Here is a 12,787-nt window from a genome sequence, read left to right as displayed (position 1 = left end):
GGGGGTGCTGTCAGTCCTCCACCGCCAGGGGGCGCTGTAAGCTCCCGGCAGGGCCCGTGACCGGAAGTGTGTGGGCGGTGAGGCCGGAAGTGCCTCTGTGGGCGGCGGGGCCAAGATGGCGGCAGAGATGGAGGCGAAGGGATTCGAGCACATGGGGCTGGACGGGCGGCTGCTGCGGGTCAGCGGGAACGGGCACCGGGAGGGGCGGACGGGGGGCTGCGGGAACACGGGCGGGGGGCTCGGGCCGCGGGCAGCCTTTGAGGGGCCGGGGGGTAGCGATGGGAGGGGTGGCGTGAGGAGTGTGGGGAGCCGGGGAATCTCTGTGGGGACGGGATGAGGACACTGGGGTCCTTCTAAGAGGGACGGGATGGAGACACTGGGGTCCTTCAGTGGGGACAGGATGAGGACACTGGGGTCCTTCTAAGGGGGGCGGGATGGGGACAGTGGGGTCCCTTAGGGGGCACGGGGCCATTCGAGTCCCTCAGTGTACGGGGACATTGGGGTCCTTTGGGGACCCTCCGAGGAGACGAGGCCATGAAGGGTCAGGGCTTGGGGTCCCTCAGTGGGGAAGGGACCGGGATGTCCCTGTGGGGACATGAGGAGCCGGACCTTGGTGACCCTTGAGGGGTGGGGGGCCCTGAGGGGACACCGGAGTCCAGCGGGGTGGGGGACACTGGGGACCCTGCCATGGCTGTGGGTGACACTGGGGCTGTGGGGTGACACTAGGGACCCTGGTGTGGGTGTGGGACTGTCCAGGAGGGGACACTGGCTACACTGCCATGAAAAAGGGGTGGCTGGGAGGGGACACTGGAGACTGTCACCGTGGGGAGGGGACACTGGTGACACTGAGGTGTCCGTATCCCCACAGGCGGTGGCCGAGCTGGGGTGGTCAGTGCCCACGGCCATCCAGGCCCAGGCCATCCCGCTGGCCCTGGAGGGTCGGGACCTGCTGGCCAGAGCCAGGACGGGCTCCGGGAAAACGGGAGCGTACGGACTGCCCCTGCTGCACAAACTGCTGGGGGTCAAAGAGGTACGGGGGATAGTGGGGGGACTGGGGACACTGAGACTGCCCCTGTGCACAAACTGCTGGGGGTCAAGGAGGTATGGGGGGATTGAGGGGACTGGGGACACTGGGACTGCCCCTGTGCACAAACTGCTGGGGGTTAAAGAGGTATGAGGGGACTGAGAATGCCCCTGTGCACAAACTGCTGGGGGTCAAGGAGGTACTGGGGGGCACTGGACGTGGGGGACGTTGGGGGGCACTGAAAGACTGGGGATGGGGGATTGGGAGTGACCCCAATGTCCCCCTGTGTGTCCCCAGTTGTCCCCCAGCCCATGCAGGCGCTGGTGCCATGGGTGGGCAGGGCTGATGTCCCCCTGTCCCCCATGTCCCCCCAGGCGTCCCCAGCTGTCCCGCAGGCGGTCAGGGCCCTGGTGCTGGTCCCCTCGGCGGAGCTGGCCCGGCAGGTGTGTCACACCCTGCGCTCCCTGGCCGCCTTCTGCTCCCGCCAGCTGCGTGTGGCCGAGCTCTGCGGACACTCGGACATCGCTGACCAGCGGTCAGTCACCCCTGAGACCCTGGTGTCACCCCTGGGACCCCCCGGTGTCTCCTGAGACCCCCCCTGGTTTCTCCTTGGTGTCCCTGACCCCCCTGGATGTCCCTGACTCCCCTGGTATCCCCTGAGACCCTCCTGCTGTCCCTGACCACTCCCTGGGTATCCCTGACCCCTCTGGTGTCCCCCAAGACCCTCCTGGTGTCCATGACCCCCAGGTGTCCCCTGGGACCCTCCCACTGTCCCCTTGGTGTCCCTGACCCCTCCCTGGGTGTCCCCTCATTGTCCCTGACCCCTCCCTGGGTGTCCCCTCATTGTCCCTGACCCCTCCCTGGGTGTCCCCTCAATGTCCCTGATCCCTCTCTAGGTGGCCCCTCAATGTCCCTGATCCCTCTCTTGGTGTTCTCCCAATGCCTTGGGTGTCCCCAAGCCCTTGTGAACCCTCCCCCCGCCGGTGTCCCCTGGGGCACCCTGGTGTCCTTCACCCCCTGTGTGTCCCTGACCCCTGTGTGTCCCCTGTGTGTCCCCTGGGTGTCCCTGACCCCTGTGTGTCCCCTGGGTGTCCCCTGGGTGTCCCCTGGGTGTCCCTGACCCTGGTGTGTCCTCAGTGTGTCCCCTGTGTGTCTCTGACCCCCGTGTGTGTCCCGTGTGTCCCCTGTGTGTCCCCTGTGTGTCTCTGACCCGGTGTGTCCCCTGTGTGTCCCCTGTGTGTCCCCTGTGTGTCTCTGACCCCCGTGTGTGTCCCGTGTGTCCCCTGTGTGTCCCCTGTGTGTCTCTGACCCCGTGTGTCCCCTGTGTGTCCCCTGTGTGTCTCTGACCCCCGTGTGTGTCCCGTGTGTCCCCTGTGTGTCCCCTGTGTGTCTCTGACCCCGTGTGTCCCCTGGGTGTCCCCTGTGTGTCTCTGACCCCCGTGTGTGTCCCCTGGGTGTCCCCTGGGTGTCCCCTGTGTGTCCCCTGTGTGTCCCGTGGGTGTCCCCTGGGTGTCCCCTGTGTGTCCTGACCCGGTGTGTCCGCAGGCCGGTGCTGATGGAGCGGCCGGACGTTGTGGTGGGCACCCCGGGCCGTGTCCTGGCGCACGTGGCCGGGCACAGCCTGACCCTGCGGCCGTGGCTGGAGGTGCTGGTGCTGGACGAGGCCGACCTGCTGCTGTCCTTCGGCTGCGGGGACGACATCAGGGCCCTGCTCTGGTGGGGACACACAGGGGACATGAGGGGACACAGGGGTGGACACAGGGAGCACAAGGGGACAGTGTGGGGTAGAGAAAGGGACACAGGGGTGACATGGAGGGGACAGTGGGGGTGACATGGGGGGATGATGGGAGGGGACATGAGGGGGCTGTGTGGGGGTACAGGGGGACATGGGTGGGACAATGGGAGGGGACAGTGGCGGGGACAGTGTGGGGGTACGGGGGGACATGGAGGGTCATGGGTAGGACATTGGGAGGGGACAGTGGGGGTGACAGGAGTGGGACACACGGGGACATGGCTGCACATGAGTGGGGCAATGGGAGGGGACACAAGGGGACAGTGTGAGGGTACGGGGGGACATGGAGGGGACAGTGCAGGGGTAGAGGATGGACACAGGGGACATGGAGGGGACAGTGGGGGAACACGGACACGGGAGACAATGGGAGGGGACATGGAGGGACATGGGTGGGACAGTGGAAGAGGACACGAGGGGACAGTTTGGGATTGAAGGGGGGACACAGGTGGGGACAGTGGGGGTGACATGGGTGGACACGGGGATGATGGGAGGGGACATGAGGGGACAGTGTGAGGCAGAGGCGGGGATATGGCGGGGAGGGTGTGGGGTACATGGGGACATGGAGGGGACAGTTGGGGGGAAGGGGTTGGGGGGCACTACTGAGGGTTTGGGGGGCTCTGAGGTTTTGGGGTCTTGACAATTTTGTAGGGTACTGAAGGGTTATGGAGCTTCTGAGGGGTTCTGGGGGAACTCAGAGGGTTTTGGGGTGCCTGGGGGTATTTGGAGCACCCAGAGAGGGGTTTGGGATGCCATGGGCAGGTTTGGGGTGCCCAGAGGGAGTTTGGGATGCCCAGGGGGGATTTTGGGGTGCCCAGGGGGGTTTTGGGGTGCCTGGGGCAGTTTGGGGTGCCCCTGACCCCCCGTTTCCCCCCAGCCACCTGCCCAAGATCTACCAGGCCATGCTGGTGTCAGCCACCCTGAACTCCGAGCTGGAGGCGCTGCAGGAGCTGGTGCTGCACAACCCTGTGAGTTTGGGGGGTTTTGGGGGGTCTGGAATGAGGCTGGGGGTTTCCACAGAGGTGTTGAACACCAGGATTTGGGAATGCTGGCTCTGCAGGGTGTGTTTGGGGATGGGAAAACATCAGGATTTGGGATCACCCTGTTCCCAGGAGTGCATTTTGGGGCCACGACTGGGAATTTTGGGGATGGGAATTCCAGCTCCCCAATCCCCCATTTCCCATCCCTGATCCCAAATTCCCATTCCAGGTGCAGGTTCTCCCCCCAGAGCCCCAGATCCTGGGTGTTTCCCACTCCCTGACCCCAAATTCTCATCTCTAATCCCAAATTCCCATTCCGGGTGCTGGGAGTTCCAGCTCCCTGACCCCAGATTCCCATTGGAGGTGCACATTCTCCCCCTGGAGCCCTGTCTCCTGGGCTGTTCCCAGTTCCAGGTGCTGGCAATTCCAGCTCCCTGACCCCAAATTTTGTCTCTCTTACCCCAAACTCCCATTCCAGGCGCAGGTTCTCCCCTCAGAGTCCCATCTTCCAGGGGTGTCCCAGCTGCAGGTGCTGGGGATTCCAGTTCCCTGATCCCAGACTCCCATCCCTGACCCCAAACTGCCATTGCAGGTTCATGTTCTCCCCCTGGAGCCCTGTCTGCCGGGCTGTTCCCAGCTGCAGGTGTTGGGAATTCCACCTCCCTGACCCCAAACTCCGTTGCAGGTGCATGTTCTCCCCCCGGAGCCCCGTCTCCCGGGCCATGCACAGCTGCAGCAGCTGCAAGTGAGGTGCAGCACGGAGGAGGACAAGTTCCTGCTGCTGGCGGCGCTGCTGAAGCTGCGGCTGCTGCGGGGCCGGGCGCTGCTGTTCGTGGGCAGCCTGCCCCGCGCCTTCCGCCTCAAGCTCTTCCTTGAGCAGTTCGGCATCCCCGCCTGCGCCCTCAACCCGCAGCTGCCCGCCAGGTCCAGGTCAGTTCTGGGGGATAACGGGGTGGAATTTGGGGGATTCCTGTTTGGGACCTCAACCCACAGCTGCCTGCCAGGTCCAGGTGGGTTAAGGGGGATTTGTGGGAATTCCCATCTGCGCCCTCAACCCCCAGCTGCCCGCCAGGTCCAGGTCAGTTCTGGGGCATTTGTGAGATTTATGGGGTGGGATTGATGGGATTCCTGTTTGGGACCTCAACCCGCAGCTGCCTGCACGGTCATGGTGAGTTCTGGGGGATAACAGAGTGGGATTTGGGGGATTGTGGGAATTCCCATCTGCACCCTCAACCCACAACTGCCCGCCAGGTCCAGGTGCATCAGGGGGGATTTGTGGTATGGGATTTATGAGGTGGGATTTGTGGGGTGGGATTGATGAGATTCCCATTTGGGACCTCAGTTCCTGGGAATTCCCATCTGTGCCCTCAACCCGCAGCTGTCCGCACGGTCCAGGTCAGTTCTGGGGGATAACAGGGTGGGATTTGGGGGATTCCTGTTTGGGACCTCAACCCGCAGCTGCCCACCAGGTGCAGGTCAGTTCTGGGGGATAACAGGGTGGGATTTGGGGGATTGGTGGGATTTCCCACCTGTGCCCTCAACCCACAGCTGCCCGCATGGTCACGGTGGGTCAGGGGGGATCTGTGGGGTGGGATTGATGGGATTCCCATTTGGGACCTCCATTTCTGTGATCTTATCTCATCCCAATGATTTCTGAGAGGAAATAATGGGCTGGGATCTGTGGGAATGCCTGGGAATTTGTGTGGGATGTCCCTGGTGACCTTGATGACCCTGTCCCAGGTGCCTGGTGACAGTGGGTGACCCTGGGTGACAGTTGGTGACCCGTGTGTCCCTGTCGCAGGTGTCACGTCATTGCCCAGTTCAATCGCGGTCTGTACGATTACATTGTGGCCACCGACGAGGAGGGGACAGCAGAGCCACCCCGCCAGGGGACAGCCAGGTCAGCTGGGGACAGCCCTGGGGACAGCAGGGTGGCACTGGGGACTGACTGGGGGTGGCACTGGAGACAGGGCTGGAGGGGACAGCCACCGCAGTGTCCCCATGTCCCTCACTGTCCCTGTGTCCCCAGGAAGGGTGGCAGCAAGAAGGGCGTCCCCAAGAAGGGTGACAGCAGGAAGGGACAGTCCCCACGCTGTCCCCAGGACCCCGAGTTCGGGGTCTCTCGTGGTATCGATTTCCAGAACGTCGCCGCCGTCATCAACTTCGATGTCCCCATGTCAGTGGAGACCTACATCCACCGTGTGGGCAGGTGTGTCCCCAGCGGGGTCACCAGGGTGTCACCAGGGTCCCTAGGGTATCCCCAGGGGGCTGGGGGGGTCCTCAGGGGGGTCCTGGCCTCACCAGGGTGTCCCCAAGGTCACCAGGGTCCCTGCAGGGTCACAACTTCAATGTCCCCAACTCAGTGGAGACATCCATCGTGTGGGCAGGTGTGTCACTGGTGTCACCAGGGTCCCTGGGGTGTCCCCAGGGGGCTGGGGGTGTCCCCATGGTGTCCCCAGGGGGCTGGGGGTGTTCCCAGGGGGATCCTGGGGTCCCCAGGGTGTCCCCAGGGGGCTGGGGGGGTCAGGAGGGGCTAGGGGTGTCCACGGGGGAGGTCCCGGGGTCACAGCTTTGATGTCCCCAACTCAGTGGGCTCCTACCTCCACCACGTGGGCAGGTGTGTCCCCAAGGGTGTCACCAGGGTCCCCAGGGGGCTGGGGGTGTCCCTGGGGGGGTCTGGGGGATCCCCAGGGTGTCCCCATGTCCCAGCTGTCGCTGTCCCCAGGCTGTCCCCAGGATGTCAGGGGTGTCCCCAGGGTGTCCCCATGTCCCAGCTGTCCCTGTCCCCAGGACGGCCCGTGGGGACAATCTGGGCACGGCGCTGACACTGGCACTGCCCCAGGAGATGGAGGCGCTGCGGCGCATCGAGGACGCGCTGCCAGGAGGTCTGGGGACACTGGGGACATTGGGGGGGCTTGGGGACACTGGGGGGACTGAGGGGCTTGGGGATGCTGGGGACACTGAGGGGGGCGCTGAAGACACTGGGGGCTGGAGGGGCTTGGAGCCACTGGTGGGATTTGGGACACTGAGGGGTTTGGGGGCACTGGGGGGGTTTGGGGATACTGGGAGGAGTTTGGGGGCACCAGGGAGGGTTAAGGGACACTGGGGGGCTTTGGAGTGTCCTGGTGGCACTGAGGGGATCCTGGGGACACTGAGGTGACCCGGTGTCCCCACAGAGAACGGGCAGTCCCTGCTGCAGCCCTACGAGTTCAAAATGGAGGAGATCGAGACCCTGCGGTACCGCTGCCGGGTATGGGGACAATGGGGTGGCACTGAGGGGACACTGGGGACACTGAGGGGACATTGGGACAGTGGGGACACTGAGGGGACATTGAGGAGACCCTGCGCTACCACTACTGGGTACGGGGATAGTGGGGGAACACTGGGGACACTGAGGGGACACTGCAGTACTGCTGCTGGGTATGGGGACAATGGGGGACACTGGGGACACTGAGGGGACACTGATGGAGCTGGTCTCACCCCATGCCCCCTCCTAAGGATTCAGTGGGGGGGGTCCCCAGGAGTGTCCCAATGTCACTGTGTCCCCAGGACGCCATGCGCTCTGTCACCAAGCAGGCCTGTCCCCATGTCTCCAATGATGTCCCCATGTCCCCAATGTCCCTGTGTCTGTCCCCAGGACGCCATGCGCTCTGTCACCAAGCAGGCCTGTCCCCATTGATGTCATTGTGTCCCCATGTCCCCATTGATGTCCCCAATGTCCCCATTGCTGTCCCCAGGACGCCATGCGCTCTGTCACCAAGCAGGCTGTGCGCGAGGCGCGGCTCCGGGAGCTCCGCCAGGAGCTGCTCAACTGTGAGAAACTCAAGGTGAGGCCAGAACTGACACCAGAGCGGGGAAAAACACACAGAATGGGGTAAAGACACCTGAAATTGGGGTAAAAACATCCAAAATTGGAGTTAAAAACATCCAAAATTGGGGTAAAATCACCCAAAATTGGGTAAAAACACTTGAAATTGGATAAAACCACCCAAAATGGGGTAAAAACATCTGAAATTGGGTAAAGATATCTGAAATGGGGATAGAAATGTACAAAATGGGGATAAACCCCCCAAAACTGGGTAAAAACATCCAAAATGAGGATAAAAGCCCCAAAATGGGGATAAAACCATCCAAAATCAGGATTAAACCCTCAAAGTCGGGGTTTAAAATCCTGAATTCCCCCTTAAAAAAAACCCAATTATCATTAAAAAACCCCAAAATCCCTTTAAAATAAATTCAAATTCTCCTTTAAAAACCTCCAAATTTCCCTTTAAAAACCTCCAAATTTCCCCTTAAAAACCCCCAAATCCCATTAAAAACCCCAAATCCTTTCGGCATTTCCTCCCCAACTCCTCCATCTCCATTTTACCCCAATTTTTGTCATTTTATCTCCACCCAGCGTGGTTTGGGGGAGGAATTTCCCTGCTGCAGTTAACAAAGAATGACTAATTAATGATGAATTAATAACTAATTAATGACTAATGAAGGAATTGAGGACAAATCCAGGATTTTGGGGGATTTTTTGGCGTTTCCAGGTTTATTTTGAGGACAATCCCCGGGACCTGCAGGCGCTGAGACACGACCGGCCCCTGCACCCTGCCAACGTCCAGCCACACCTGGGACACGTCCCCGAGTACCTGGGTACCCAAAATGGGCTGAAAACAGGGGAAATTGGGAGGAAAATGAACAAAAATGGGGTGAAAATGGGAAAAAAGTAGGGTTAAAATGGGCAAAAATTGGGTAAAAATGGGATAAAATGGGGAATGGGAGCAGCCCCTGCACCCAGCCAACATCCAGCCACACCTGGGCCGTGTCTCTGAGTACCTGGGTACCCAAAAATGGGGTGAAAACAGGGAATTTGGGAAAAAAAGGCAGAAAAATGAGGAAAAATGGGGTGAAAATGGGAGAAAATAGAGTTAAATTGGGGAAAAAATAGGATTAAAATGGGGAAAAATAGGGGAAAATGGTGAATGGGAGCAGCCCCTGCAGCCAGCCTGGGTCCAGCCACACCTGGGCCACGGCCCCGAGTACCTGGGTAAGGAAAATGGGGCAAAATAGGGAGAAAAATGGAGAAAAAAGGGGGGGAAACGGGATAAAATGGGAAAATTTGGACTAAAAATGGGATAAAAATGGGGCATTTGGGAATAATGGGAAAAAACGGAAGATGGGGAATGGGAAAAATAGGGACAAAATGGGGTAAAAGTGAGGGGAAAATGGGTGAAACAGGAAAATGGGAGAAATGAGGGGAGAAAGGGGAAAAGTGGGGGGAAAACAGGGAAAAATGGGAAAAATGGGAGGGAAATGGGGAAAAGGGCAAAAATGAGGGGGGAAATGGGAAAAGTAGAGAGGAAATGAGAAAAATGGGAGGGGAATGGGGCAAAAGGGGAAAAATGGGAGGAAAATGGGGAAACCTGGGGGTAAGTGGGAAAAATGGGGGGGGAAATGGGGCAAAAAAGGAAAATGGGGCAGGGAAATGGGGAGAAATGGGAAAAATTTGGAAAACGGGGGGAAATGGGAAGAAATGGGAAGAACTGTGGGAAATGGGGGAGAAATGGGAGAAATGGGGATTGGGGGAGGTTTGAGGGATGAGAAGAAGCCCCTGATTGTCCCCCAGGTCCTGTTTTGGGGGAAAAAAAGCAGGAAAATGGGAAAAATTGGGTGATTTGGAGTGGAATATCCCCTCTTTGGCCCCCCAGGTTTGGTTTTAGGGTAGGAAATGGGGTAAAAATGGGGGTCAGGAGTGGTTTTGGGGTGGAATAACCCCTTTGTTACCCCCCTAGATTTGGTTTGGGGGTGAGGAATGGGGTAAAACGGGGTTCAAGTTCAGTTTTGGGGTGGGATATGGGGTAAAACAGGATCTGGGGCTGGTTTTGGGGTGACATCTCCCCGTTTTTCCCCCCCAGTGCCCCCCAGTCTCCGCGGCATCGCCAACCTCAACCCCAAAAAGAGAAAAGGGCCCCGAGGGGCCCGGCAGGGGGGGAAAAAGGTGAGGGACCGCAAAATTCCCCAAATTCCCTCAAATTCCCCTAAATCCCCCCTAATTTCCCCCAAATTCCCAAACCCCTGAGCCCTCAAATTCCCCCAAATCCCCCCTAAATTCCCCCCAAATCCCCCCCCCAAATTTCCCCCTGAACCCCCAAATCCCCCCCAGATCCTCCCCAAATTCCCTCCCTTGCCACTCCCAGGGGTCCTGCAGGGTGTGGGGGGAAATTGAGGGGGACCCCCAAAATCCCCCAAACCCCCAAAATTCCCCCAAACTCGCCCAACCCCCCCAAATCCCTCCCAAAATCCCCCAAATCTCCCCCAAACCCTGCCAAAATCCCCCAAATCCCTCCCAAAATTCCATAAATTCCCCCCAAATTTCCTTAAATCCCCCAAATCCTCACAGCCCCCCCAAATCTCACAAAACTCCCCAAATTCCCTCCCCAACCCCCCCAAAATCCCTCCCTAAATCTCCCCAAATTCCCCAAATCCCTCCCAAAATCCCAGAAATACCCCCAAAATTTCCCTAAATCCCCCCAAATTGCCCCAACCCCCACAAATCCCTCCCAAAACCCCCCTAACCCCCCAAATCTTCCTGTTCATGTTCCAGCCCCGCGGCTCCGGGAATCCCCTGCAGAGCTTCAGGTTCACACGGGCCAAGAAAAAAGCCTGAGACCCCTGGGGACACCTGGGGACACTTGGGACACCCCGTGATACCCCTGGGGACACCCCCCGAGCCCCCTGGGGACACCCCCTGACCCCCCCCTGGGGACACCTTGGAGCCTCCTGGGGACAGTTGGGGACACCCCCCGAGCCCCCAGGGACATCTTGTGGACACCACGGCCACCCCCTGAGGTCACTGCTGTCCCCCCCTGTGCCACCCTGGGGACACCAGTGTCACCTCTGAGCCCCTGGGGACACCCTGGCCACGCCCTGATCCCCCTGGGGACCCGACTGTTACTCCCTGTGTCACCCTGGGGACTCCCTGGCCACACCCTGATCCCCTCCCTGCCACCCTGGGGCCACCCTGGGGACCCTGTGTCACTGCCTGTGCCACCCTAGGGTCACCACAGCCACCCCGTGTGTCCCTCCCTGTCACCCTGTGGCCACCCCGTGTCCCCCCGGGGCACTGGTGAGAAATAAAGGTGCCAAGGAGCCGCTCTGCTGTCCCCTGCTGTCCCTTGGTGTCCCCAGGCTGGGCTGGGGACAGTGCCAGGAGGGGGATGGGGACACCTTGGTGACAAGACATGGGCAAAGGTGCCAGGGCAGGGTCCCCGTTATCTGTGCCCCCTTATCTGTCACTGTCCCCATTAGCTGTCACTGTCCCCATTATCTGTCCCTGTCCCCCGTTATCTGTCCCTGTCCCCCATTATCTGTCCCTGTCCCCCGTTATCTGTCACTGTCCCCCGTTATCTGTCACTGTCCCCAGAGTCTGTCCCCTGTTATCTGTCACTGTCCCCATTATCTGTCCCTGTTCCCAGTATCTGTCCCCATCCCCCATACCTGTCCCCCATTATTTGTCACTGTCCCCAATATCTGTCCCCTCTTACCGTCCCCAAGGCCACCAGGGCCATAAATGGCGGGTCAGGGACACCTGGGTGTGGCACTGATGTCACTGGGGGGGCTGGCACTGCCCTGGGGACACTGTGGGGACCGGGGGGCGGGGGGGGAGTGGGTGTGGCACTGCCCCACCCTGGTGACATCAGAGACAGGGGTGGCACTGTCCTGTCTTGGTGGTATTGGGGACAGGGCTAACACTGCCCACCCTGGGGACATTGGGGACATTGGGGTGGGTGTGGCACTGCCCTGTCCTGGGGACATTTGGGTCACGTGTGGCGCTGTCCACCGTGGTGACACTGGGGGCACTGGGGATGGGTGGCACTGCCCCATCCTGGTGACATTGGTAACATCAGGGCCAATGGCAGGGTGGCACTGTCCTGTCCTGGTGACATCGGGGACAGGGCTAACACTGCCCACCCTGGGGGCACTGGGGACATTGGGGTGGGTGTGGCACTGCCCTGTCCTGGGGACGTTTGGGTCAGGGGTGGCACTGTCCTGTCCTGGTGACATTGGGGACATTGGGGATGGGTGGCACTTCCCCATCCTGGTGACATTTGGGCCAGGGGTGGTGGCACTGCCCCATCCCAGTGACATTTGGGTCAGGGATGGCACTGCCCATCCTGGTGACATTTGGGACAGGGGTGGTGGCACTGCCCATCCTGGTGACATTTGGGCCAGGGGTGGTGGCACTGCCCCATCCCAGTGACATTTGGGTCAGGGATGGCACTGCCCATCCCAGTGACATTTGGGACAGGGGTGGTGGCACTGCCCCATCCCAGTGACATTTGGGACAGGGGTGGTGGCACTTCCCGGACACCGATCGGACCAGGGCACTGAACCCACCTGGGGACAGAGGGCAGCAGGTGGCACTGTCACGTGGGGTGGCACTGTCACCACCAAGGTAGTGCTGTCACACGGGGATGGCACTGTCACTGTCACACGGAATGGCACTGGGATGGCACTGTAACTGTCACAGGGGATGGCACTGTCATTGTCACACAGAATGGCACTGGGATGGCACTGTCATTGTCACAGGGGATGGCACCAGGGTGGCACTGTAACTGTCACACAGGGATGGCACTGTCATTGTCACACAGGGATGGCACCAGGACGGCACTGGCGCCACCAGGATGCCATTGTCACACAGGGGTGGCAGTGGGATGATGTCACACTAGGGATGGCACTGGCGCCACCAGGATGACACTGTCACACAGGATGGCATCGGGGTGGCACAGGGATGATGCTGTCACACAAAAGATGCCATTGTCACACAGGATGGCACTGGGATGATGTCACCCAAGGGATGGCACCGTCACACAGGATGGCACTGTCCCTGTCTCATGGGATGGCACTGTCACACAGGGATGCTGTCACACAGGGGATGGCACTGGGATGACACTGTCACCAGCGGGATGGCACTGTCACACAGGGATGCTGTCACACAGGGGATGG

General features: G+C 60.3%; 1 protein-coding gene across 1 annotated transcript; it reads left to right on the top strand.

The window, feature by feature from the left end:
- The first annotated feature begins 87 nt into the window (after positions 1–87).
- DDX56 (DEAD-box helicase 56) lies at positions 88–11,050 on the top strand. Its single transcript, XM_083880565.1, has 14 exons — positions 88–178; positions 869–1,030; positions 1,399–1,559; positions 2,570–2,740; positions 3,691–3,781; positions 4,479–4,723; positions 5,595–5,693; positions 5,823–6,002; positions 6,584–6,678; positions 6,970–7,043; positions 7,531–7,620; positions 8,329–8,434; positions 9,697–9,779; positions 10,386–11,050. The coding sequence occupies exons 1-14, from the start codon at positions 116–118 to the stop codon at positions 10,446–10,448; spliced, it is 1,683 nt and encodes a 560-aa protein (XP_083736691.1). The 5' UTR covers positions 88–115; the 3' UTR covers positions 10,449–11,050.
- The last annotated feature ends 1,737 nt before the right edge of the window (positions 11,051–12,787 follow it).

This window comes from Zosterops lateralis (genome assembly GCF_965231275.1).
Source record: "Zosterops lateralis genome assembly, chromosome: 30".
NCBI lineage: Eukaryota > Metazoa > Chordata > Aves > Passeriformes > Zosteropidae > Zosterops > Zosterops lateralis.
Note: the sequence above shows the minus strand (reverse complement) of the source record. Positions and strands in the feature narration are given on the sequence as shown.

Excerpts from the sequence above, each read along its gene's own strand:
- DDX56 (XM_083880565.1), top strand. The coding sequence starts at position 116 with ATGGCGGCAGAGATGGAGGCGAAGGGATTCGAGCACATGGGGCTGGAC. Across the intron at positions 1,560-2,569 it reads TCGGACATCGCTGACCAGCG|GCCGGTGCTGATGGAGCGGC; the intron begins GTCAGTCACCCC and ends GTGTGTCCGCAG. Across the intron at positions 6,679-6,969 it reads CGAGGACGCGCTGCCAGGAG|AGAACGGGCAGTCCCTGCTG; the intron begins GTCTGGGGACAC and ends GTGTCCCCACAG.